We start from the raw sequence: 24,454 nt of genomic DNA on the forward strand, positions 1-24,454 counted from the left end.
TTGGGGCAGAGGCAGTGAGAGCACCAAATCTTTAACCTTGGGCTTAACCAGGGCTGGCTGAAGTGCTTTTATGGTATTATGTATTTTTTAAGAAACTGATAATCTGTGGCTAAATTACAATATGTGGTCAGTTAGATTGCCAAACTTTTTAACTATGTATAAGGTAATTTACTTTTTTTCCCCCAAATTAGTTAAAAGTCCTATTGATCCTTAATGATCAGATACACTATTTTCGTGGTGGAGTGGATAACTCATCCTACATTTTGGATGCAGTTTTTTTTGACTTTTTGACTTGTACTGTCAACAACTGCCTTGAATAGGTGAGCCATGTTTTTAGTTTTATAAGAAATTAAGAAAAAAATTAGAAACAAAAAGAACTCTACTGTCAGTAGTATATTATTATACTATATATGATAGGTATATGTTTTTCTATAATTATCTCAGTTATCTGCTTGATTCATAACTATTATAAAAAGGAATTAAACCCTGCTTAGTTAGGGAAAATTGACTATGTGATCTTTTCATTTTCTTTATAGGAACTTTCATACTATAAAACATATTGTTAATCATCAGGATTCTCTGTTTTTTGTTCTGATTAAAATGTTGTTGCTTGTTTCACATTATTTTCTGACATCGTTTCATTTATCCCTTTTATGCCTTTATTCAAGTGGATATAGGAATACAGGAATCTCCAAGGCAAATATCAAGACAAACAGATTCGAGGAAAGGTATTCTGTGAAATAACCTTCTGACTGTAATTCTGTATAACACATTAACCCAAACAATAAAAATTTCATATAATGCAGTTGTGTCAGAGGTTCCCAAAACCACACCCAGATTTGGTTATTCACTAGAAAAACTCACAGGACTCAGCATGTAGTTGTACTCATGCCTGTGATTTATTACAGTGAAAGGATACAAAACAAAATCAATGGAGGGAAAAGATGTATGGAGCAGAGTCTGTAGGAAAACCAGGCTCAAGCTTCCAAGAGTCCTCTCCCTGTGGAGTCACTAGGATGTGCTGAATTCCTCCAGCATCAGATTATGACAACACATGGGAACTGTTGTCTACCAGTACCAGAGTCGCATTAGAGACTCAGTGCCCGAGGTTTTTATTGCACACTCGTCACACAGGCATCCTTTCCCTGGCATGTACCAGAATTTCAGATTCCTGGAAGGACAGCAGATGTTTAGCATAAATAGCAATGTTTGTACGAACAATTTAGGCACAGTGAGCTACTTTTACCAGTTAGGGAATGGTGGGGAGCCCTCCCCAAATCCAAGTTCCCAGACACCAACCAAGGGCCAGCCCGTCAAACTGGACTTTCTAAGGATAGCAGTCTCAGGCTTGCTAATGAAATCTTTTCTGCACAGCAGTTACAGTCCTGACTTAATTTTTGGTGTTGTCTTAAAACTTTATTTTAATACCAAGTAATATGATGATATAACAGGGTGCGGGTTTCAGTAGCATCATCCATGTTAAATTGCAGTGCTGGTTACTTTTTTGACTCTTGGTGAATATTTAACAGGTATTTGTACATAAATTACTGTAGCAATAGTAGGTAATTATAATCTGTCTTTTTTATCTGATTAATCGTTTAGTATAATTCTTAGATAAAATAAGCATAATAATTTCTGATTTAAAATTAGAATAAAAATTGTCTTAATTATATGGATGATCCAGTTTTGATTCATATTGTGTTAAACCCCTGTTGATAACTATAAAATGACATATTCAATCATATTTATCAATTATTTTCTTGCCTAAGTATGCAATTAAAATTATTTGCTTTAAGTATTTCATATACTTCAATTGGGGGAATAATACCCATTTTATGTTACTTTGATCTTTATCTTAATTTTCAAGGTGACTGTGTCTTGAAAATAGCATTAATATATTAATATATGATAATAGCAGGTTCAGTGGATACCTTTTTAAAAAAAAATTAATAAGCCTTATTTTTAGAGCAGTTGTAAGTTCACCACAAAATTGAGCAGAAAGTACAGAGAGTTCCCAGATACCCTATGTTCCCATGCACACACAGCCTCCCCCGTTGTCAACATCCTGCACCACAGTGGTACATTTATTACAATCGATGAACCTACACTGACTCATCATTATCACCCAAAGTCCATAGTTTACATTAGGGTTCACTCTTGATGTACATTCTGTGGGTTTTGACAAATATATAATGACATGTATCGACTGTTGTAGTATCATACAGAATAGTGTCACTACCCTAAAAATCCTCTGTGCTCTGCCTGTTCATCCCTCCTTTCTCCCTACCCCTGACAACCACTGATCTTTTTACTGTCTTGCTAGTTTTGCTTTTTCCTGAATGTTGTATAGTTGGAATCGTACAGTGGGTATCTTTTTGAATGTTTAAAAAATTAAAATTCCAAAATAATTGAAGGGAGTCATTCAAGATGTTTCTTGTCCTTTGTGGGGTTTTTTGTTGTTGCTCATCAGCATAGGATCTGATGACATATGCCTTTCAAGCTGAAAAAACATGATTTCTATAGACATTTGCCACATAATGGGCAGGGTTGAGAAAAGGCACATAACACACCACTACCCAGCACTAACTGTTTGGACCGTCCTGCTCTATGAGGTGTGTCCAGATAGACTCTCTAGCAATGGAAGGAGACAATCTCAAGAGATTATACTTTATAAAACTGGAATCACAAAGTCTTCATACTTATCTTAAAACTGGAAATAAGAGCGGAGAGAGTCTGCTTCCTGTGTTTTACCATGCTGCAAAGTACAGTGCCTATGGACCAAGCTTCCTCGTGATAGGGTGTTGCATCCTAAGCTGAACAGTCTCAACTAAAGAGCTGGAGAAGTTGTGTTGTGTCACAGCAAAATAAGTTTTCTCTCTTCTAACTGCTAGTACTGGAAGTCCAGGAAAATCATGCTATTTAAGTTTGACATTGTCATTTTATGATAATGATTCTCTAATACCATTTTCTGTCAGTCTGATAGGGTTTCATTAGGATTATGGTCATTGTAAATAGCATCAAATTTTGATAAATCCCATTCGTCTTCTTGCATTTGATATATTTAAAGGAGGGGAAGTAAGAGTTCTTAATGCATTGATTGCCTATCAGTGGTATAGTTAATATTCACTCTAGTATGTTCTCCAGGTGCAATCCCAAAGGAATGCTTTCTAACAAAGCATCAGTCTTATACTTTTAATATTGTGTTTTTCTATTGTTGATTTAAAATGTATTTTACTTTTTTTTTGAATAGTGGATGAGAGTTCTGAAGAATACTCTTTAAGCAGGTAGGATTTTATGGATTTTTAAAAATTGTATGTTAACTAGGGGAATGGAGATAAAAGAAACTAGCATTTATTGAGTGTTCTATTATGGGATAAACACTATATTATGTGTTTGACATTTGTTATCTCATAGAATCATCACAATAGCTTTGTAGTGTAGCTGTGCTGTTATAGCCTAATTTTTATTAATTAGGCAACTGTGGTTCAGGGAGGTTGATTAATTGACTCATGATTCCATAGTTAACAAGGGGCTGACCCATTAGCCTGCCTGGCTCCCAAATCCATTCTCTTGTCCCTCAGCATAGATTGATAGGTACCTGTGCAGCACCGGGATCAAGATACAGATCCCAGTCAGATCAACTCAGAAAGTCAGACGTAATCATATGTTAACCCTGATTTAGACTTTTGCTAAGAAGCCCAGTTAGTCCAAGTGTTTGTCCTAATATATTTGACACTTGCCGTAGTAACTAGTACCTTGTTTTTTACCATCATAGGTAAGTTATGGCGGCAGAATCATAGGTTTTACATAAATAAGACCTAATCAGGCAAGTCTTCTTAGGTATAATGGTATCTACTCTTCTTGAGATGAATTATTTTTCTGTAAGTGAAGAATATCTAGTATATTCTTCATGGTATAGAACATGTTATACTATGTAATGTTAATTAAATTCAACATCTATTTAGAGAATATTTCTAATTGATTTATCTACTTACTGCTTTCCCAATCTAGTTTTCCTTTGAGGCTAGTACTGTTGTCTAGCTCTGTGAAGTTTTTTCTTTTTTCCCAGAGTCTTTTTTACTTCTTCCATGACTTTTCCATAATCTTTTCTTGATTTTTCACTTTCTTCTCTGCTGTTTTTGGTGTTTCTTTTCTTCTGTTATTTTTTCCACTTTTGCCAGTTAAGTGTGCTCCATTTTCCTATAGACAGAATCAGAAGCACATAGAATTTTAGGATTTTAAGGAATCTTAGAGAGTAATTAATCAAAACACCCTCTAGTACTTCATCCTGTGTTTAACGTCTTGGCCAAGTGGTTGTTCACATGGAGAATTTGAAACTGGGAGAGATTAAAGTGACTTATTTGAATATAGTAAGTGGCAGAAATGAGGTTTAAATTCAGAATGAGGTTTCTAAGCCCAGTACTCTTCCTTCTTTCTCATCCTATAGGTGAGTGTTGTAATAATAGAAAGGTGGGGAGTGGTTCTAATGAATGCAATGGAAGAGGATAAGAATGAAATCAGCAGAGGGCCAAGTTTCAAGAGGAACAACACTGGGTTGGGAAAGGAATAAGGATGTTAGATCAGATAAGAGAAAAGAGATCAGAATACTGGGGTTTATGACAAGTTAGATAAAGACAAATTACAGGAATGAAGGACACAGGATGTTGGGAGTTGTCTAGAAAAACATGTTAATATAGGGAGTTCAAGGGAGTGCTGAATAGGTTGCTTTTTTGTTTGTTTAATTGGAACAGCTAGAAAACTTCAAGGTTTCTATCAAAAGATATTAAAATAATTTGAGCCACGGGAAAGATTCTTTTTATAGCAAATAGGAATGTGGTATCATCTACCTCCACCCCGGCTTCAATCCCCTTGAGTCCTAGGGGACTGGAGATTGCTGAGCTACATAGATCTATGGCCCAAGGCAGGTGTCTCCTCATCTCCACTTCTTTTTCCCAGTTCACTGATGTGCTTTCCATGTCCATGTAGGGTTGGGCAGGGGTAGGACTGGCTGTCAGGTCAGTAATGGGACTTCAGCTGGGTAGTTGGTAACATGCCTATGTTGGGAGTGGACGACTGAGACTCCATTTAGCTTGTTTTCCAGGAGCAGGGAAATAGACAGCTCCTACTCTTGGTCATTTGAGCCCATCCTTGTTTCAGGAGTCTGTGCCTTCATAGGCTGAAGATTTAAAGGTTGGGGACTGTCATGGACCCCTGCAGAAGAGTGATCTGGGAGTAGGAAGCCATAGGAAGGAAGATATGTAAATGGTACAGGGACACAGAGGCACCACTGCCAGGACTCTCTGTTTACAGCAGTCTTCCTCCTTGGGTATCTGGGTGCCTATGAAGGTTTTTAAGGGCTTGCTGCTGTATGTGGACCTAAATGAGGAGGACCTGTATAGAAAAACTAATTGGACTTCATAATGTTGTAGTCTCTATGGGAATAGTATTCCCACTAACAACATGTAAATTTGTTCTTTGACTTTTGTGCATTCAACTCAAACATTTCAAATATTTCAGGGAACTCCCTATACTGTTTTGGGGTAAAAGAAAGGAACAGGGTCACCTTAATAAGTGCTTTCCATGCTGAAGAACCAAGACTGCCATTTGTGACTGACATGGATTAGTCTTTGAACCAGGGACAGACAATGGAGAAGGGACAATATCATTCTGCCTTGTTTTAGGTCATCAGATTTGTTCTCGTTCAGGTAGCAAAAGTTATATCAGCCATTAATTGGATTTTCAAGTCAGCCTTCAGGACTTTTGGTGAAAACCAGTTATTCTCAGGCTCTGCCCTTGTATTGGCTGTCACTCTTTGTTAAGGGAACTTAGAGTGGGTCTTCATTGGATATTTCATAGGTGGGCAGAGGTGGAGGCAGGAATAGATAAGTAAAGCTTGGTTAAAACAGAGGCCAAATTTTAATTATATCAAGAAACTTCATTTAATATATAGATAGCCAACCTTTCACTCTATTTTTTGTTGTTTTTGTTTTTTTTAAAGCAATGAACTCACTTCTTTTTGTTGTACATTTTTGCTCTAAAGGCTTTCCAATAAACCTGGCGTTGATGATTCATGGCCTACTTCGGATGATGAAGGCTTAGATTTTGATACCAAGGTAAAGTGCTCTCTCGTGAAATGAATATTCCTGCTCTGACTTGAGTTTTGTGTAGTATTTACTCGTAAAATTTATCAGGGTCTACCTATCATCGTTTATCTTTGTAATGGAAAGTTGGTCAGAGCAGACCATTTTATAGAAGTATGACTAGTTAAGTTTTTTTTACTTTGGTAAGTGCTGAAGGTGGAGGCTGAAGGAGAGAACGGGCTGGAAGATATATAGAGACAGGAAGATTACAATGGCAGAAGCTTTCCCACAGTGGAGGAAATAGGAGATGTGGTCAGGGATGAGGATTTTCACTGTGACTTTTAAATCGTACATGGTGTTTATGATACTCACGCCTAAAGGAAATCTTTACTGGATCCAGTTACTTATTGTAATAATCACAGAATCCCCCTGGTGCCTTTCAGTTCCAAAACTATGTAGCATGTATCATATAGTTTTGTTTTTTTTCTTTTGTTTTTTTCTTGGACACTTTTTATTTTGGTATCACATAGTTGTTAGGAGGGAGTTTTTTGTCCGTTTTTATCCTTGGTTCTGCATTTGGACTAAACTAATATTAGAAATTGTAGAAATTTAGAAATTTAAATTCTTTCTCAAAATCCATATTACAGAGGGATTCTACTATGTTTTCTAAATCATTCCATTAAGAGTAGTGTATTTAAAACTCTTCATCTAATTGAAAATACGTTTTGCCTAAAATAATAACCAGTTCTAGAAACAGACTCCTAATAACCATATGGTAATACTTCAAATTTCAGAAAATTTTTTAATATAGTTTTTAAATATATCTACCCAAAGTCCTTGTATCACGTAAAGTTTCAAATTTCAGACATTTTGTATTATGGTTATTTAAATATTCATTGTAAAACCCTGTATCACTATAAGCTACTGGAGGTTAGGAAACAGAACTGTGCGTATTCTGGTGCACCTAGAATAAGGTCTTCCATGTAAGAAGCACTGTAATATTTTTTGATTGTGAATAAATGAACAGACAAATGGAATTCTGTATACAGTAGTCCCCCCTTATCTGCTGGGGATAGGTTCTAAACCCCCAGTGGATGCCTGAAACTGCAGATAGTACTGAACCCTGTATATACTATGTTTTTTTCTCTACATACATACCTAGGATAAAGTTTAATTTATAAATTAGTCACAATAAGAGATTAACAACAGTAACTAATAATAAAATAGAACACGTCTAACAATATACTGTAATAAAAGTTATGTGAGGGACCGGCCCCATGGCTTAGTGGTTAAGTGCACACACTCCACTGCTGGTGGCCCAGGTTCGGATCCCAGGTGCGCAGCGACGCACCGCTTTTCAGGCCATGCTGTGGCGGCATCCCATATAAAGTGCAGGAAGATGGGCACAGATGTTAGCCCAGGGCCAGTCTTCCTCAGCAAAAAGAGGAGGATTGGCATGGATGTTAGCTCAGGGTTGATCTTCCTCACACACACAAAAAAAGTTGTATAAATCTGGTCTCTCTATCTTAAAATATCTTACTGTACTGTATTTACCCTTCTTCTTGTGATGATGTGAGATAATACAATGCCTACATGATGAGATGAAGTGAGAGGAGAGACGTATACATTGTGACAGTGTTATTTTCCAACTGTGGTTGACCCAGGGTAACTGAAACAGAAAAGTGAAATGGTGGATAAGCGGGGACTACTATAATGTAATGTTACAAGTAATATATTAGTTATAATATATCTCATAATTAAATCTATTTGAATTTCTAGAAATATGGCTTAAATTTACATTCCCTTTTAATGTTTAGGATGTATAAGTTCAATTGAGTTATGTTGAGGAAATATGTCATAAAATAAGAAATATGTCATAAGAAAGTAGGTTACAGTGTCTGTTTTAGTATCCTCTGGTTGTGAGCTTAGAATTTTAGATTAAAATTTCTCAATGTTTTTTTTAGCCCCATTTCATTTTCCATTAAATACAGTCATTCCTCAGTATCTACGTGGGATTGGTTCCAGGACCCCTGCGGATATCAAAATCCACGGGTGTTCAAGTCCCTTAGTCGTATCTGGGCGTTCTACATCCGGGGATGCAACCAGCCGTGGATCGTAACGTAGTATTGTACATGATCCGAGGCTTGTTGAATCTGCAGATGCGGAACGCGTGGAAACGGAGCGCTAACTGTATATCTTTTCAAGCCATACATTTCTCCTTAGATTTCTGATTACCAATTCTTTCTCCAGGTGGAAGCTTGATGTGTTAGGAACATTTCTTCTTCTATTTTTCTCTCTGTCTTGTAATAATTTACAGTTTTCAGGTAGTGATAGATGACCATGTTCAGCTAATTGAATGACTTACCATAGTGACAAAATTAAACTCTTTATTATGGTAATATTTATAAACAAGTGATTATAAAGTAATATAAATCAGTATTATTAGGGCTATACTATGAACAAAAGCCTTAGTACAGTACAGCCCTAATAATACTAACATATTACTGATACATATATTTATATGTACTGAAGTATGCGTATATTTCTTCACATACCCTATTGTACTTCCATTTTCCTTTTTTTTCTTGTCTTAAGCTCATACTTGATTGACTGGTCATGTCTCATTTTTTTCCTTTCTTCCTCCTTTCCCACCATTTTTTTTTTATGATTTACCCTAGCTAATTTTTTCCTTGTGGAAAACATTTCTTCAATGTCTATTCTTTCAATCTTTCTCTCTCTGTCTCCATTGTCAACATATTTGGTTATGGCTTTCTATTTAGTATGTGTGTGCCTTTCATTCATGAATCATTGCCCCATAGGTTTATTCTTTTTTTTTTTTCCTCTGTCTTAGAAGGAGCTAGATTGAAATAATCATTTTTCTTGAGCTTTTTGACAAACAGAATACGAGCAATTTATACTGTTTATGATTCCAACTCTTCTAAATAAGATACTACTAAAAATTAAACTGTCGTATTTCCCCCCAAAAGAGATAATTCAGGCAAACATAAATGATGCAAACACATTTTAAAATGTAACAAATAATTAATTTAAGTTTCTTAATGTTAGTTTTTCAGTAATACTTTACCTTGGGATAAATTTTTGTTTTAGGTTATTTTGGTAAAAAAAATAATCTCATGGATATCACAGTATTTGTATAATAATCAATTAGGGGTAAAGGAAGTGACATATTGGGGCTACCAATGTCATCTCTCATAATCCTCACCCCATGATAAGATGCAGGATAGTAAATGGCTGAACTGAGATTTGACCCTACGTCTGAATGACTGCAAAACCTGTGCTCTTTGTGTTAGGTCTTATAGTAATGGTCAATATTATAATTGTTTTATCAAACTTGATACTTGTTATTCTTAAAGTTGTTATTTTTTTTTCTAGAATGTCTCGAAACCAAGCTTAACAAAGCTAATGACTGCTTTCCAGCAATCCAAGAAAAACAGTAAGCTGTTTGAAGACTGTTCATTTTTGTGTTATTCACTGATTTGAAATTACAGTTTTCATGTACTCTTTACTTTGTTTTTATTATAGTAGAATCAAAACGTGATATTGTGAGACCAGAAAATAGAACGTTATTTGAGGACAATAATTCTGATAGTGAAAATGAAGGTGTGGTTGAAACCCTTCCCAAACCATCAATCAAAGTCCAGGGCTTTTCTCATTTTGCCTTTCCATCACCTGAACCTCTTCTAAAACCTTCTATGAGGCCTTTTGCAGACCTTGATCTTACGAAGGTAAGTTGTTTTGTTTTGTTTTGTTTTGTTTTAAACTTTTCTCCCCATGCTTTTTCACATACCATCCCCTAATCCTTGTAATGATGAAAAGAATCTTAGAAAGAGTGGAAGTCCTCAAGATCATGATAGAAAACAAGTGTAATAACAAGAGAGATGTATGTATCATAATTCTGTAATCACATGAGCATTTCTCTGCTACAACTTAAAACTTGCCTTTTTAAAATTTTTTTTTTTTTTAAAGATTTTATTTATTTATTTTTTTCCCCCCAAAGCCCCAGTAGATAGTTGCATGTCATAGCTGCACATCCTTCTAGTTGCTGTATGTGGGACACGGCCCCAGCATGGCCGGAGAAGTGGTGCGTCGGTGCGCGCCCGGGATCCGAATCCGGGCCGCCAGTAGTGGAGCGCGCGCACTTAACCGCTAAGCCACGGGGCCGGCCCCATGAGTTTTAAAAAGGAGTCTTGTAACATCTTGAATTGATGCTTTACAATGAAATCTTTTCATTCAGCTAAAAATGCTTTTTATTGTATCCCCCAAATTAATATTTGCATATATTTGTAAAAGGGTATATTTTGTATCCTTGAAACAAATGTTGAAATATATAATTGAAAAATTGAATCCCATTGTTTTTTTTCCCCTACTCTTGTTTTTATTTTCAAAATTTCAAGGTTCTGTGTAGACTTCCATTATTTAGTTATATCAGTTTAGTATATTTTACAAATATTCATTTTATTAGTATCTTATGCTTTTCCTGAGTAAGGTTATCTATTCCTATCCCAAGTGTATTTATCCAAATCTTTCTTCGAAGTCCCCTGAGTGCCTCAAATTTGCTGTATCCCAAACTGCAGACGTTGTCCCTGACCCCTTGCTCTTTCCTCACTCTTTGTGATCTACTCTGTCATCTGTTCTCCTATCCAGCACCGCTGAAACACCGAAGCAGGGAACATCCTGGACTCCAGCCCTCCCTGAAATCCCACATCCAGTCACTCACCATTTTTCATATCTTATTACCATAATTGACTTTCTCACCTATAATTTCGAAGTACTCTTTTCTAGTTTTGCTCCCCTTATGTTCTTCTTTACATTGCTGCAGAGTGACTTTCTAAAATACATTTGTGATGGGGTGACTCCTCTGCTGATGTGGTGGGTCCCCATTACATGAGGGATAAAGTTTACCTGCTAGCGTGACACTTGCCTTTGGGTTTGGTTCTGATTCTCCAGTTTTATCTCCATCCCATTTTCAATATCTGTGTTCTAGTTTTACCACGTTACTTTGGTCCCCTCACTTATGTTGTTGTTTCATACCTCATCCTTCTGCTCATGCTTCCCTTTCTAGAATGCCCTTCACACCCTCCCTCTGCACTTGATCTATCTTTTGAGATCCAGCCCTATCTCTGCAGCCTTTCCTGAGCTTCCCAGATACACTTGACTGTCTCTTCTCTGTGCGCTTACTGTACTTGATTCACATCAGTTCTAGAACTGGTGAATGATGCTTCTCTGTTACTATTTGTTTTCTTGTATCTCTACCTCCACTAAAATCTCTTTTACTTCTATTTCCAGCTTCTCCCAGGATAGTGCCTCTGATTTCACAGATACAGTAAATGTTTGTTGTCTTACTGACTGACTGACTGACTAACTGAGCAAATGAATGAATATGATGTTTTTGGGTTTGAATGAATGAATGAATATGAAGTTGGGTTTTGTTTTGTTTTGCTTTTATAGGAAGGAGCAACAAAGCCAGAAATTGCAAAAAAAGAAAATGGTATTGATGTTACTGAAAGTGCTCCACAACAGCAAACAAATAATGACAATTTGACCTCTGTTGATGGAGCACACAAAGATAATAGAAGTGGTAAGTTAGTGAATATCTGTGAATTTTTTTCTGTGCTTAAATGCTAGTATAAAAAATCTGAAGTGTATACATCCAAATATGATATCTATTTCTTCTAAGTATTTTTTTTTTTGCTGTCTTTCTTCATTTCTTCCCAACTACTACTAACATTTTCATACTGAAAATGCTTCAACCCTCTGAAATTCTTTTCTGCTATTTTATTTTATTGAAGTATTCATGAATGGAGATAGACTTGTATATGTATTTAAAATTCATGGTAATAAATGTTCTCATTAATGTATCTGTGACTACATCTTATAGATCTGATGTCAGCATTAGGATTAGGAGAAGAGGAAGATGTAGAATCACCTTGGGATTCTGAGGTACTTTCTTCTATTATTATTATTTTAAATGTAAGCATTAAATGATGTTAAAACATAAAACGGGAGGCTTTGACTTTACTTTCTCACCTCTGCATTTGCCCATCAAAACTATTTCGTTATATTTTTCAACCTATAATTAATAAAGTAATTAGGTACTAAATATAATACTACTGCATAGTACAGTTCTCAGTTCTGCTGATTTGCAAGATTCATGTAGTGAAACCAGTGTAGCAGAGTGCAAACAATCAAGGCTTAGAAGTCACAAAGAATCAGTTTGGGTTCTGAAGATAAATTTATCTAAAAACTAAAGAATTATTCTGGGTCAACTGATGGCCAAACGCATGATTCTGTGGTACATATGGATGTGTAAAACTCCTAAGGAGATTCAGAGAGAAACAGTTAGGATCATAGTTTTTTTACAACTTGGAACGTGAAAAAATAATGCCTGGGACTTGAAAGTGTTATTGTATTTGGATTGTCAAGTAGACCTGCAAGGAACATTTCAGGAGAAGGAAAAGCATGGGGAATAGTAATAAATATGTGGAATTAAAATAACAATTTGGTTTAGTGGTGTTTTAATAAGTAAAAACCATTTTGGACAGTTTAAGTAGCATGCATTGAGTACCTTTATGGCAGCCATACTTGTAGTACTGTAAGTGTAAAGTAATGATGGCCTATTCTAAGGTGGCAACTCTGGAAAGAGATAAGGGCCTGATCTCTTAGACATAGGCAACTGCTGCACAGTGGTACGAGCACCATATTGGAAGTCAAAAGACATGCTAGCATCCTGGTTCTGTCACTTCCTAGCTATGGGATCTTGGAAAAACTTCTTTAACCTGTTCAAATGTCAGTGACTTCATTCATAAAAATGAGATGGATACCTACTTCTCAGGTATGTGGAATGAACAACTGTGGTAACAAATGTGAAAACACATTGTAAACTGTAAAGGGTGCTGTTGAAAGGTGAGGCACAGTGATCACAGTGGTATTTAGTGACTTACTAAAGATTTTTTTTTTCTATTTTTTTTTCTTTTCTTTTCTTTTCTTTTTTTATGAGGAAGATTGGCCCTGAGCTAACATCTGCCAATCCTTGTATTTTTTTGTTGAGGAAGACTGGCTCTGGGCTAACATCCATGCCCATCTTCCTCTACTTTATATGGGACGCTGCCACAGCATGGCTTGACAAGTGGTGCATTGGTGCGCGCCCGGCATCCGAACCGGCTATCCCCGGGCTGCCACAGCGGAGTGCGCGTGCTTAACTGCTTGTGCCATTGGGCCGGCCCCATAGTGACTTACTAAAGATTAAAGACACTTTTTTCCAACCTGAAGGGCAATAAAATGACAGTAGTGTCAAGAAAAGAATGGGAAAGTGAGAACGGGCGTGTGGATTTCTAATTTGGGGTATGTTAACTTTCAGTAGACTACTAGTGGAGATATCCTATAGATATATAGTGCTTTGTTTCTTGAGGCCTTTTCAATGAGATTTTAAATGTTCTGACCTTGGGGCCAGCTCCGTGGCTTAGCGGTTAAGTGAGTGCGCTCCGCTACTGGCGGCCCGGGTTCGGATCCCGGGCGCGCACCGACGCACCACTTCTCCGGCCATGCTGAGGCCGCATCCCACATACAGCAACTAGAAGGATGTGCAACTATGACGTACAACTGTCTACTGGAGCTTTGGGGGAAAAAAAGGAGGAAGATTGGCAATAGATGTTAGCTCAGAACCGGTCTTCCTCAGCAAAAAGAGGAGGATTAGCATGGATGTTAGCTCAGGGCTGATCTTCCTCACAAAAAAAAAAAAAAAAAGAATATAAATGTTCTGACCTTAAGTAAATTTCTGTTATTGAATACCAGCTATGTGCCAGGCAGTTAGACACTGAATGTACAAGTTGAGGGGTTAGGCTGTAGTGGGTGGAACAGAAAAACAAGTCAACAACAATCCGTTATGAGTCACTATGAGTGCTTCATATAAAGGAAATGGAGAATGTTAGGTTAGAGAATATTGGGGGAGTTTGTGGTTAGGGTGGGGATGGGAGTGGGAGTGGAATCTAGATGGTCAAAAAAGATCTCTGTGAGTGTGACACAAGCTGCCAAATGAAGGATGAGAAGGAGCCAGTCGTGTGAGGTCTTAGGAGAGGGACATTCTGGACAGAGAGAATAGTGGATCACATCTGTTCATCATTTTAGTCTACCATTGTGGAATGACCAGGGAGCAGGAAGTGAGGTAACCATCATCACATCATTTTTATTATTGTTGTTGTGTGTAGAAAAGAAAATGTGGATATTAAGTGGTGCATTTAGATGGTTAATACATAAATGGTCTTATTCTTCCCTTAAAAGCTCACTATACTTTTTTGAAGAGTTGCATGCTATATCTAAAATTTTGTGCTATTATTTAAACATAATTTTAAGAAAATCTTTTCTTAGTACTTTGCTATTTTATTCAACCGTTTTTCCTATGAATAAAAATTTTATCGAATAATAGGTTCTTCCAAGCCCTTGTTTACCTAAATGAAGCAGCTTCTACAGTGTTCTGTTTATACTCAACGTGACATACTCTAAGGTTTCTTATCATTCCAAGGATCTTAACCCTAAAATAATTTCTGTCATTAGAATTATTTTAAATTTATAGCAAGTATACTTTTTACAGAATTTGTTTAAATATGTATTTTTAAAAATGTCTTCTTATGTTGGTGAGGACTACCAAATAGAGTTAGGTGTTTTGAAGTTAGTTGAAATGTGCATGTAAGTCAGTATTTGTCTATGAAAATATTTACTCTGGCTTTCTGTGCTCAGTTTACAGAGTCAATAGCCAAATGAAGATACAAGGTAGACTTGATCTAGAGAGCGTATATGGAGTTTTCTATTTAAAGGTTTTGGTTTTAATACATGCTTCTCTTACTTTTAAGTCTAATTGCTTTTAAAGTAGGACATTGAGATATTTTCTTACAAAGAGATTAGAAAATCTTTATGCACCTCATTGTTAATTTTAACAGAGTATTTCTGAGAGTCTTCCACAGAAGTATGTTGATCATTTATCTGGACCTGCAGACCAAAGAGGAAAAAATATATTAAATGAACAAGTAGAAGGTAAGAAGTGTATTTTATAAAAAGTCATTTGACAGAATGTTGATTTAAAACATGAATACTGATATATTCCAATAGCTAAAGAAAATCACCTATGAAATGCATACTGAGGAAAAAGAGACATGAAAAGGAGATCAGTTGCATTTCTTATCAGATGTCAGCAACGGCTTAAATTGAGAGTGCCACTAGAGGAGTTGAATTATCAGTTCCGTTTCAGGACAATCTAAGACCTAAGGAAAGTCAGGAAATAAGGAAGAGGAAAAGAGTGAAAGAGGGAATGAAGACTGAGAAAGGCAGAGAGTATAGGGAGTAAGTGAAGGAAAAAGAAGCAAGTGTATATAGTGTAAGGTAGTAAAATAAAATAATTTCTTAGAAAAAGGAAGAGCAGAGTATTTGAAATGTGGGAAGAATATAAAATGAACGTCCAGTACCAAAACCTGTTGGTGAAGTGTAGCAAAATTTTCCCGCTCTTACTATTTTTCTTGCTTTGGGAAGGCATTAAGGATGGAGGTACCTGATCATGCAGAGCTATGTTTTGTCTACCATGGATAAACATAAGCATATGTGGTCAGCTATAAATGTTTATACTTTTACATCATATACAATGTTGCTACTTTATCAGATATCAGATATGCTACTTCATAGCATATCATAGTATCATATAGGCCAAAATAAGAGAATTGGAGAGAAGGAGAGAGCAGTGTCGGTTATGGGGAGATCAAGGATGCTGTAGCCTGATAAAAAGTCCACTAGAAAATTGATGACTTCCCAATGGACTAAATGCTCCAATTAAAAGGCATAGGGTGGCTGACTGGATAAAAAAACAAGACCCATATATATGCTGCATACAAGAGACACACTTCAGACCTAAAGACACTCACAAACTGAAAGTGAAGGGATGGAAAAAGATACTCCACGCAAATGGCAATGAAAAGAAAGCTGGGGTAGCAGTACTCATATCAGACAAAATAGACTTTAAAACAAAAACTGTAAAACGAGATAAAGAAGGGCATTACATAATGATCAAGGGAACAATCCAACAAGAGGATATAACACTTGTAAATATCTACGCACCCAATGTAGGTGCACCTAAATATATAAAGCAATTATTAACAGACATAAAAACAGAAATAGACAGTAACACAATAATAGTAGGGGACTTTAACACTCCACTTACACCAACAGATAGATCATCCAAACAGAAGATCAATAAGGAAACATTGGCCTTAAACGACACACTAGAACAGATGGACCTAGTAGATATATACAGAGCATTCCATCCAAAAACCGAAGAATACACGTTCTTTTCAAATGCACATGGAACGTTCTCCAGGATTGATCACATATTAGGCCACAAAACAAGTCTCCATAAATTTAAGAAGATTGAAATAATACCAAGCATCTTTTCTGACCACAACGGTATGAAACTAGAAATCAACTATAGGAAGAAAATCAGAAAAGCCACAAATACATGGAGATTAAACAAAATGCTACTGAACAACGACTGGGTTAATGAAGAAATCAAAGAAGAAATCAAAAATACCTGGAGACAAATGAAAATGAAAATACGACATGCCAGAATTTATGGGATACAGCAAAAGCGGTTCTAAGAGGGAAGTTTATAGCAATACAGGCCTATCTCAACAAACAAGAAAAATCTCAAATAAACAATCTAACAATGCACCTAAAGGAACTGGAAAAAGAAGAACAAACAAAGCCCAAAATCAGCAGAAGAAGGGAAATAATAAAAATCAGAGCAGAAATAAATGAAATAGAGACCAAAAAGACAACAGAAAAAAATAATAAAAACAAAAAGTGGTTCTTTGAAAAGATCAACAAAATAGACAAACCTTTAGCTAGACTCACCAAGAAAAAAAGAGAGAAGGCACAAATAAGTAAAATCAGAAATGAAAGAGGAGTGGTTACAACAGACACCTCAGAAATACAAAAGATTATAAGAGAATACTATGAAAAACTATATGCCAACCAATTCGACAATCTGGAAGAAATGGATAAATTCTTAGAATCATACAACCTTCCAAAACTGGATCAAGAAGAAGTAGAGAATTTGAATAGACCAATCACCAGTAAGGAGATCGAAACAGTAATCAAAAACCTCCCCAAAAATAAAAGTCCAGGACCAGACGGCGAATTCTACCAAACATTCAAAGAAGACTTAATACCTATCCTTCTCAAACTCTTCCAAAAAATTGAGGAGGGGGGGAAGCTCCCTAACTCATTCTACGAAGCTGACATTACCCTGATACCAAAACCAGACAAGGACAACACAAAAAAGAAAATTACAGGCCAATATCACTGATGAACATCGATGCGAAAATCCTCAACAAAATACCAGCAAATCGCATACAACAATACGTTAAAAGATTATACACCATGATCAAGTGGGATTTATTCCAGGTATGCAGGGATGGTTTAACATTCGCAAATCAATCAACGTAATACACCACATTAATAAAATGAAGAACAAAAATCACATGATCATCTCAATAGATGCAGAGAAAGCATTTGACAAGATCCAGCATCCATTTATGATAAAAACTCTGAATAAAATGGGTATAGAAGGAAAGTACCTCAACATAATAAAGACCATATATGAGAAACCCACAGCTAATATCATCCTCAATGGTGAAAAACTGAAAGCTATCCCTCTAAGAACAGGAACCAGACAAGGATGCCCACTGTCACCACTCCTATTTAACATAGTATTGGAAGTCCTAGCCAGAGCAATCAGGCAAGAGAAAGAAATAAAAGGGATCCAAATTGGAAAGGAAGAAGTGAAACTGTCACTATTTGCAGATGACATGATTTTATATATAGAAAACCCTAAAGAATCCACCAGAAAACTTTTAGAAGTAATAAACGAATATGGGAAAGTTGCAGGATACAAAATCAACATACAAAAATCAGTTGCATTTCTGTACACTAACGAAGTAGCAGAAAGAGAAATTAAGAATACCATCCCATTTACAATTGCAACAAAAAGAATAAAATACCTAGGAATAAACTTAACCAAAGAGGTGAAAGATCTGTACACTGAAAACTATAAAACATTTCTGAAAGAAATTGAAGAAGACACAAAGAAATGGAAAGATATTCCGTGCTCTTGGATTGGAAGAATTAACATAGTTAAGATGTCCATACTTCCTAAAGCCATCTATAGATTCAATGCAATCCCTATCAAAGTTCCAACAACATTTTTCACAGAAATAGAACAAAGAATCCTAAAATTTATATGGAACAACAAAAGACCCCGAATAGCTAAAGGAATCCTGAGAAAAAAGAACAAAGCTGGAGGTATCACACTCCCTGATTTCAAAATATACTACAAAGCTATAGTAACCAAAACAGCATGGTACTGGCACAAAAACAGACACACAGATCAATGGAATAGAATCGAAAGCCCAGAAATAAACCCATACATCTATGGACAGCTAATCTTTGACAAAGGAGCCAAGAACATACAATGGGGAAAAGAAAGTCTCTTCAACAAATGGTGTTGGGAAAACTGGATAGCCATATGCAAAAAAATGAAAGTAGACCCTTACCTTACACCATACACAAAAATTAACTCCAAATGGATTAAAGACTTGAATGTAAGACCTGAAACTGTGAAAGTTCTAGAAGAAAACATAGGCAGTACGCTCTTCGACATCAGTCTTAGCAACATCTTTTCAAACACCACATCTGACCGGGCAAGAGAAACAATAGAAAAAATAAACAAATGGGACTACATCAAACTAAAAAGCTTCTGCACAGCAAAGGAAACCATCAACAAAACGAAAAGACAACCTAACAATTGGGAGAAGATATTTGCAAACCATACATCTGATAAGGGCTTAATCTCCAAAATATATAAAGAACTCATGCATCTCAACAACAAAAAAACTACCAACCCAATTAAAAAATGGGCAAAAGACCTGAACAGACATTTCTCCAAAGAAGATATACAGATGGCCAACAGACACATGAAAAGATGTTCAAAATCACTAACTATCAGGGAAATGCAAATCAAAACTACAATGAGATATCACCTCACGCCCGTCAGAATGGCTATAATTAACAAGACAGGAAACAACATGTGTTGGAGAGGTTGTAGAGAGAAGGGAACTCTCATACACTGCTGGTGGGAGTGCAAACTGGTGCAGCCACTATGGAAAACAGTATGGAGATTCCTCAAAAAATCAAGGATAGAACTACCATATGATCCAGCTATTCCACTGTTGGGTATTTATCCAAAGAACTTGAAAACACCAATTTGCAAAGGTACATGCACCCCTGTGTTCATTGCAGCCTTATTCACAATAGCCAAGACTTGGAAGCAACCTAAGTGCCCATCAAGGGACGAATGGATAAAAAAGCTGTGGTATATATACACAATGGAATACTACTCAGCCATAAGAAACGACGAAATCCAGCCATTTGTGACAACATGGATGGACATTGAGGGCATAATGCAAAGTGAAATAAGTCAGAGGGAGAAGGTCAAATACCGTATGATTTCCTTCATTAAGTAGTAGATAATAACAACAATAAACAAACACATAGGGACAGAGATTGAATTGGTGGTTACCAGAGGGGAAGGGGGGAGGGAGGAGGGTGAAAGGGATAATTGGGTACATGTGTGTGGTGATGGGTTGTAATTAGTATTTTGGTGGTGAACATGATGTAATCTATGCAGAAATAGAAGTACAATGATGTACACCTGAAATTTTTACAATGTTATAAACCAATGTTACTGCAATAAACAAAAAATTTATTAAAAAAAAAAAAGAAAATTGATGACTTCTAATGCAGTTTCAATTTTGGGGAAGTGCTAGGAACTTGAGGCCATATTCCAGAGGGGTAAGTTAAGGTAAAGAAATGTGGAAGCCGACTCAGTATAGACCAGAGTTTCTCAAATTTTAATGACTCACCTGGGACCTTGTTAAAAATGCACGTTCTGAGCACCATGTCTGGGGTTCTGCATTTCTAACAGGCTCTCAGGTGATGCCATTGTTGTGGTCCTCAGATCATGCTCTGAATAGAAAGGGTATAGACTTCTGTGTAGAGAAATCTGGGAGAAGAGCCATTGGATAGTTCAAGACGCAACAGGATGAAGAAAAAGCATTGTTTTTTTATTTCTGAACATGTTTATAGCCAGAGGGGAGCAAAGAGATGAAGAGATAGAAATTATAGATGTGAGATCCTAGTACTGCTGAACGAAGAGGAAAGAAGAAGTGGTGGAGACAATCCGTGAAAAGCATGGAAAAGGGGAAGAATCAAGACCACAGATCTAGAAATTCCTTTTGAAGAGGAAGGGGGATGGTAAGGGAAGGAGGGAGGAAAGAAACATGTTTATTAGGAGATTTTGGAGTTGATGAGGAGACTGGAGAGAACTCCCTTTACATGGCTTGAGTATGTCTGCACTGAAACAGGAGATAGCTCACTGCTGCCCAGAGAACACTGGAAGCAGTAGGGAGTGCTAGAACTGGGGCAAAGTGCTGCTACCTGTTTACCCTCCTCCTAACTATGGGGCATCAAAGATATCTGTCGCTTTGGTATTTGTTATTCAAATGAGGTTAATTTGAATATAGAAGCATTGGCTGTTTTTTTTAAGATAGGTAATTTTTTGGTAAGATAGCTGTTTCATAAAAATTCTTTAAAAACTAACATGATATAACAAACCAAATTAATTTTGGAAACAAAAGAAATTATGGAGTTCATTCCTTAAATGTTAAAATTGTTATTTTTAGTAAATATTACACTGATTTTGAAATAGAAAAGATTTTTAATATCCAGTAATTATATGGCAATTAAATTTATTATTTTCCTTTTTGATAATCATATTTCAATACTGAAAGTTTATAATTATACATTATTTCTTAGATGTGTTTTATATACCTTCTTGCATGAGTGGATCAAGAAACTTTAAGATGGCTAAACTAGAGGATAAAAGATGTGTAGGCACACCAGTAGCCCACATGGGTATGGAAAAAAATGAGTATTTTTATTAACCATTATTCTACAAGTATATATCCAAGCTGATCAGTTCATAACACGTTCTCTGTTGAGAAATGAATTATGCATTCAACTGAACTATCATCACAACTGTGCACTTCCTAAATTACAGGACAAATTGAAGAACATGATAAATACTTGTAGTATAATGTTATAAATGATTCTGATGTATTGCATTAAAGATATGCTTTTGCATTCTACCATCAGCTTTCACATTGATCCTCTCAGTGTCATGATTTGTTCCTCTGATTAAAGATCACTTTTCTCTCCATCATTCAGCATGTTCACATTGGTATATGTGCACTTTTCTATTTTAGTTCTAGTCGTCTGAAACATAATCTTACTTTTGAAATGTTAACTGCATGTTTGATTAAACCTACATTCCTATTTTTTCTTCAGTATTTATAATGGATTCATATTCTGTCTTGTTGCTGTCCTAATTCCCCCCAAAAAAACAAAACACCAAAACCTAATGTAATCATTTCCAAAGCCAAGCATGAGGATTCAGCTCAATACTAACTCTGCATGGATGTATAGTGGGTTTTCATATTTACATATAATTTATTATATGTCCCTTTTGCTTTTTAGATTCTCCTGAAAAATATTCTCACTTGCAGGTAATAACTTTTATATTTTTACTTGAATTATTAACTACAGATTGTATGAAATGTACACTATTTATTCATCATTTTGTTTCAAACCCATTCAGCCTACCATTGAAGTGAAAGATTCTGTTCCTGATAAAGCAATAGGAGTGAAGGATGTGCAAACATCCAGATCAGGTAAATTTTGCACTGCAAATTTAACTCTGGAAAGAAGTACACTAACATATTTCAAATGCTCACCGTCTTCATATTCTTAAATTTTTTTTTTTTTCAAATTTAATTGAAAGATTTGACATAAATAATGCAATGTCACTGTTGGTATCCATGTTTGAAAAAAAGATATTTACAAGCATAAGAAAGAGATTTTTAAAATGTAAGCTTTAACTCAGATGTTGCTACTTTTATGTTTTGTTTTTTTGTTTTTTTTAAAACAATTTTTTTAATTGATGTCTTTATAGTTTATAATCTACTTTTATGTTTTGATACCCTAAAGATCCCAGTTTGGAATCTGTATACTTATTAGGGATTCCCAGAGGTTAATTATTAGACTCTTAAGATTTTTCCAGTATTTTAAAATGCTTATTTGAATTCTGGCCTTTACCTAGAGTAAAGCTTCCCTTGCTAACGTGTCAATTGTGTTTTAACTTTTAATTATTTCATCTTACTGTTGTTACACTGATGATCTTAAGCCAACCAGATGTTCTGGTTAGCAGGCTGTGTGTGTGTGTGTGTGCGCGTGCGTGTGTGTGTGGTGTCTTTGATTATTAAAAATGGAGAAAGTAATTAATCATACCTTAATGAATATTTGGTAAACATAATGTTTTAAAACAGTAATTCTAAAACTTTTTGGCCTTAGGATCCTGTTTTTGTCTTTTTTTTTTTTTCTGCTGGGAAAGATTAGCCCTAAACTAACATCTCTTGCCAATCTTCCTCTCTTTTTTTTTTTCCCTCCCCAAAGTCCCAGTACATAGTTGTATATTCTAGTTGTAAGTCCTTGTGGTTCTTCTCTGTGGGCCACCACCACAGCATGGCTACTGATAGACAAGTGGTGTGGTTCCACACCCAAGAACTGAACCCAGGCTGCCAAAGTGGAGCGTGCCAAACTTTAACCACTAGGCCATCAGGGCTGGTTCTTGGATCCTTTTATACTATTAAAAATTGTTGAGAATTCCAAAGAAGTTTTGTGTAAGTGAGTTGTGTCTGTTGATACTTACAATATTAGAAAGTGAAACTGAAAAATTTTAAATACAAGCATACACAATTATACCTTCCATTAACCATTAGAGAGATGATGGTATCACGTATTATGTCTGTGGAAAACTCTACTCTACACTTGTAAGAGAATGAGAGCAAAAATGGCAAATAACATTTGGTATTATTGTGAAAATAATTATGACCTCTTGGATACCCTGAACAGACGGATCTTGGGACTCCAGGGATTCTCAGATGACACTTGAGAACCACCATTTTAAACTGTATGCTATGTTCTACGATGTTGGCACGATGATGAAATTGACTAATGATGCATTTCTCAGAATGTGTCCCCGTTGTTTACTGATACATGACCATACAGGGTTCATGGATGTGAGATGGTAAACAGACCTTGTGATGAAAAGGGCTTTAGAGTTTCACTTCTACATTTGTTGCTTTTTTTGCACTTGTCTTAAAAAGTTTAATCTTACAATTTTAATTAAAAAAGGAAAATATTTTTATTGTATATTCATTTCCTGTCTGATGGCACTCTATACTCTTTGGATCTCGTGTGGACCTAGACTTACCCTATTTTTACATGGAAACAAGGAGGTCATTCAAGGCTATCATGTCTCATATAAATTTATGGTTTATATTTATCTAAAGCTTAACAAATGAATTCTGCATATATTGGTGCTTTTGGCAAAGACTATCTCATTGTAATTAAAGTAGTTTTTTATTTAACGTAGTACCATTCATTAAAGGTTGTTTTTAAACCCTTGTTTCTAGAACACACATAATACTGCCATGCATATTTAAACTTAAAATGATGGTTAGACATAAAATTTTGTTAATAACAAAAAAAATTCATACCCTGAAGAATCTTAATTATTAATAAGCAAAGCTCTTGTGGAAAACAGAATATGTAATAGAAATTACTGAGTGAATCAAAGAAAGTAATACTAGAAAATAAAAAAGTATGAAAATGAGAGACAATAGTTAATTAAGCTTATCTATGTGAATGGCAAGTATAGGACATGTAAAATAAAATATACCATGAAGGATTAGTGTGTTTGAGGGGAGAGGGAGGCATGGGACTGCTTCTCTGAAAAAAGAATTTGTACAAGTTAGTCAAATTTGTGCTGTTTACCTTCTAATGAATGCAAACTTTATTTTCAGATTGGGATTCTACTAGTTTGACCCTCAATAACAAGACTTGTCAAAGATCCGGGAATTTGAACGTTGATGATAAATGTCCATTTGTATCACAATCAATGACCAAAAATCAGGCAGCATCCACAGAATTTGGACAGATGACCTTAATAGATAAAGAAAAGATGAATATTGGAGCTGTGTTTCTAGTAGGGAATTATAAGCTCCATGACCTGTGTAAATCACAGCTACCAGAAAACAGAGAGAGCAAAAAAGGTAATAAAGAAGCATAGAGAGTTCAACCCTAGACCCTCTCTGCACGGCTTCACCATAGTTCTGACTTTTCAAAACTCATTTTGTTGC

General features: G+C 35.8%; 1 protein-coding gene across 17 annotated transcripts in view; it reads left to right on the forward strand.

Moving 5' to 3' along the window:
- Positions 1–24,454, forward strand: part of LOC101401040 (ankyrin repeat domain containing 26) — a 93,692-nt gene that overhangs the window by 18,061 nt on the left and 51,177 nt on the right. For 9 of the 17 annotated variants that reach the window (XM_087420703.1, XM_087420702.1, XM_087420698.1 and 6 more), the window contains 12 exons: positions 669–728; positions 3,251–3,284; positions 6,041–6,113; positions 9,474–9,534; positions 9,624–9,826; positions 11,550–11,679; positions 11,980–12,041; positions 15,035–15,128; positions 21,012–21,110; positions 21,732–21,760; positions 21,853–21,925; positions 24,119–24,367. In XM_087420703.1, the coding sequence (XP_087276829.1) occupies positions 669–728; positions 3,251–3,284; positions 6,041–6,113; positions 9,474–9,534; positions 9,624–9,826; positions 11,550–11,679; positions 11,980–12,041; positions 15,035–15,128; positions 21,012–21,110; positions 21,732–21,760; positions 21,853–21,925; positions 24,119–24,367 (1,167 nt within the window). The remainder of the gene's footprint in view (positions 1–668; positions 729–3,250; positions 3,285–6,040; positions 6,114–9,473; positions 9,535–9,623; positions 9,827–11,549; positions 11,680–11,979; positions 12,042–15,034; positions 15,129–21,011; positions 21,111–21,731; positions 21,761–21,852; positions 21,926–24,118; positions 24,368–24,454) is intronic. The other 8 variants (XM_087420712.1, XM_087420706.1, XM_087420707.1 and 5 more) reach the window with 5 other exon arrangements.

The sequence above is a fragment of the Ceratotherium simum genome, chromosome 32 (assembly GCF_057802395.1).
Source record: "Ceratotherium simum simum isolate JZ-2026a chromosome 32, ASM5780239v1, whole genome shotgun sequence".
NCBI classification, from domain to species: Eukaryota; Metazoa; Chordata; class Mammalia; order Perissodactyla; family Rhinocerotidae; genus Ceratotherium; species Ceratotherium simum.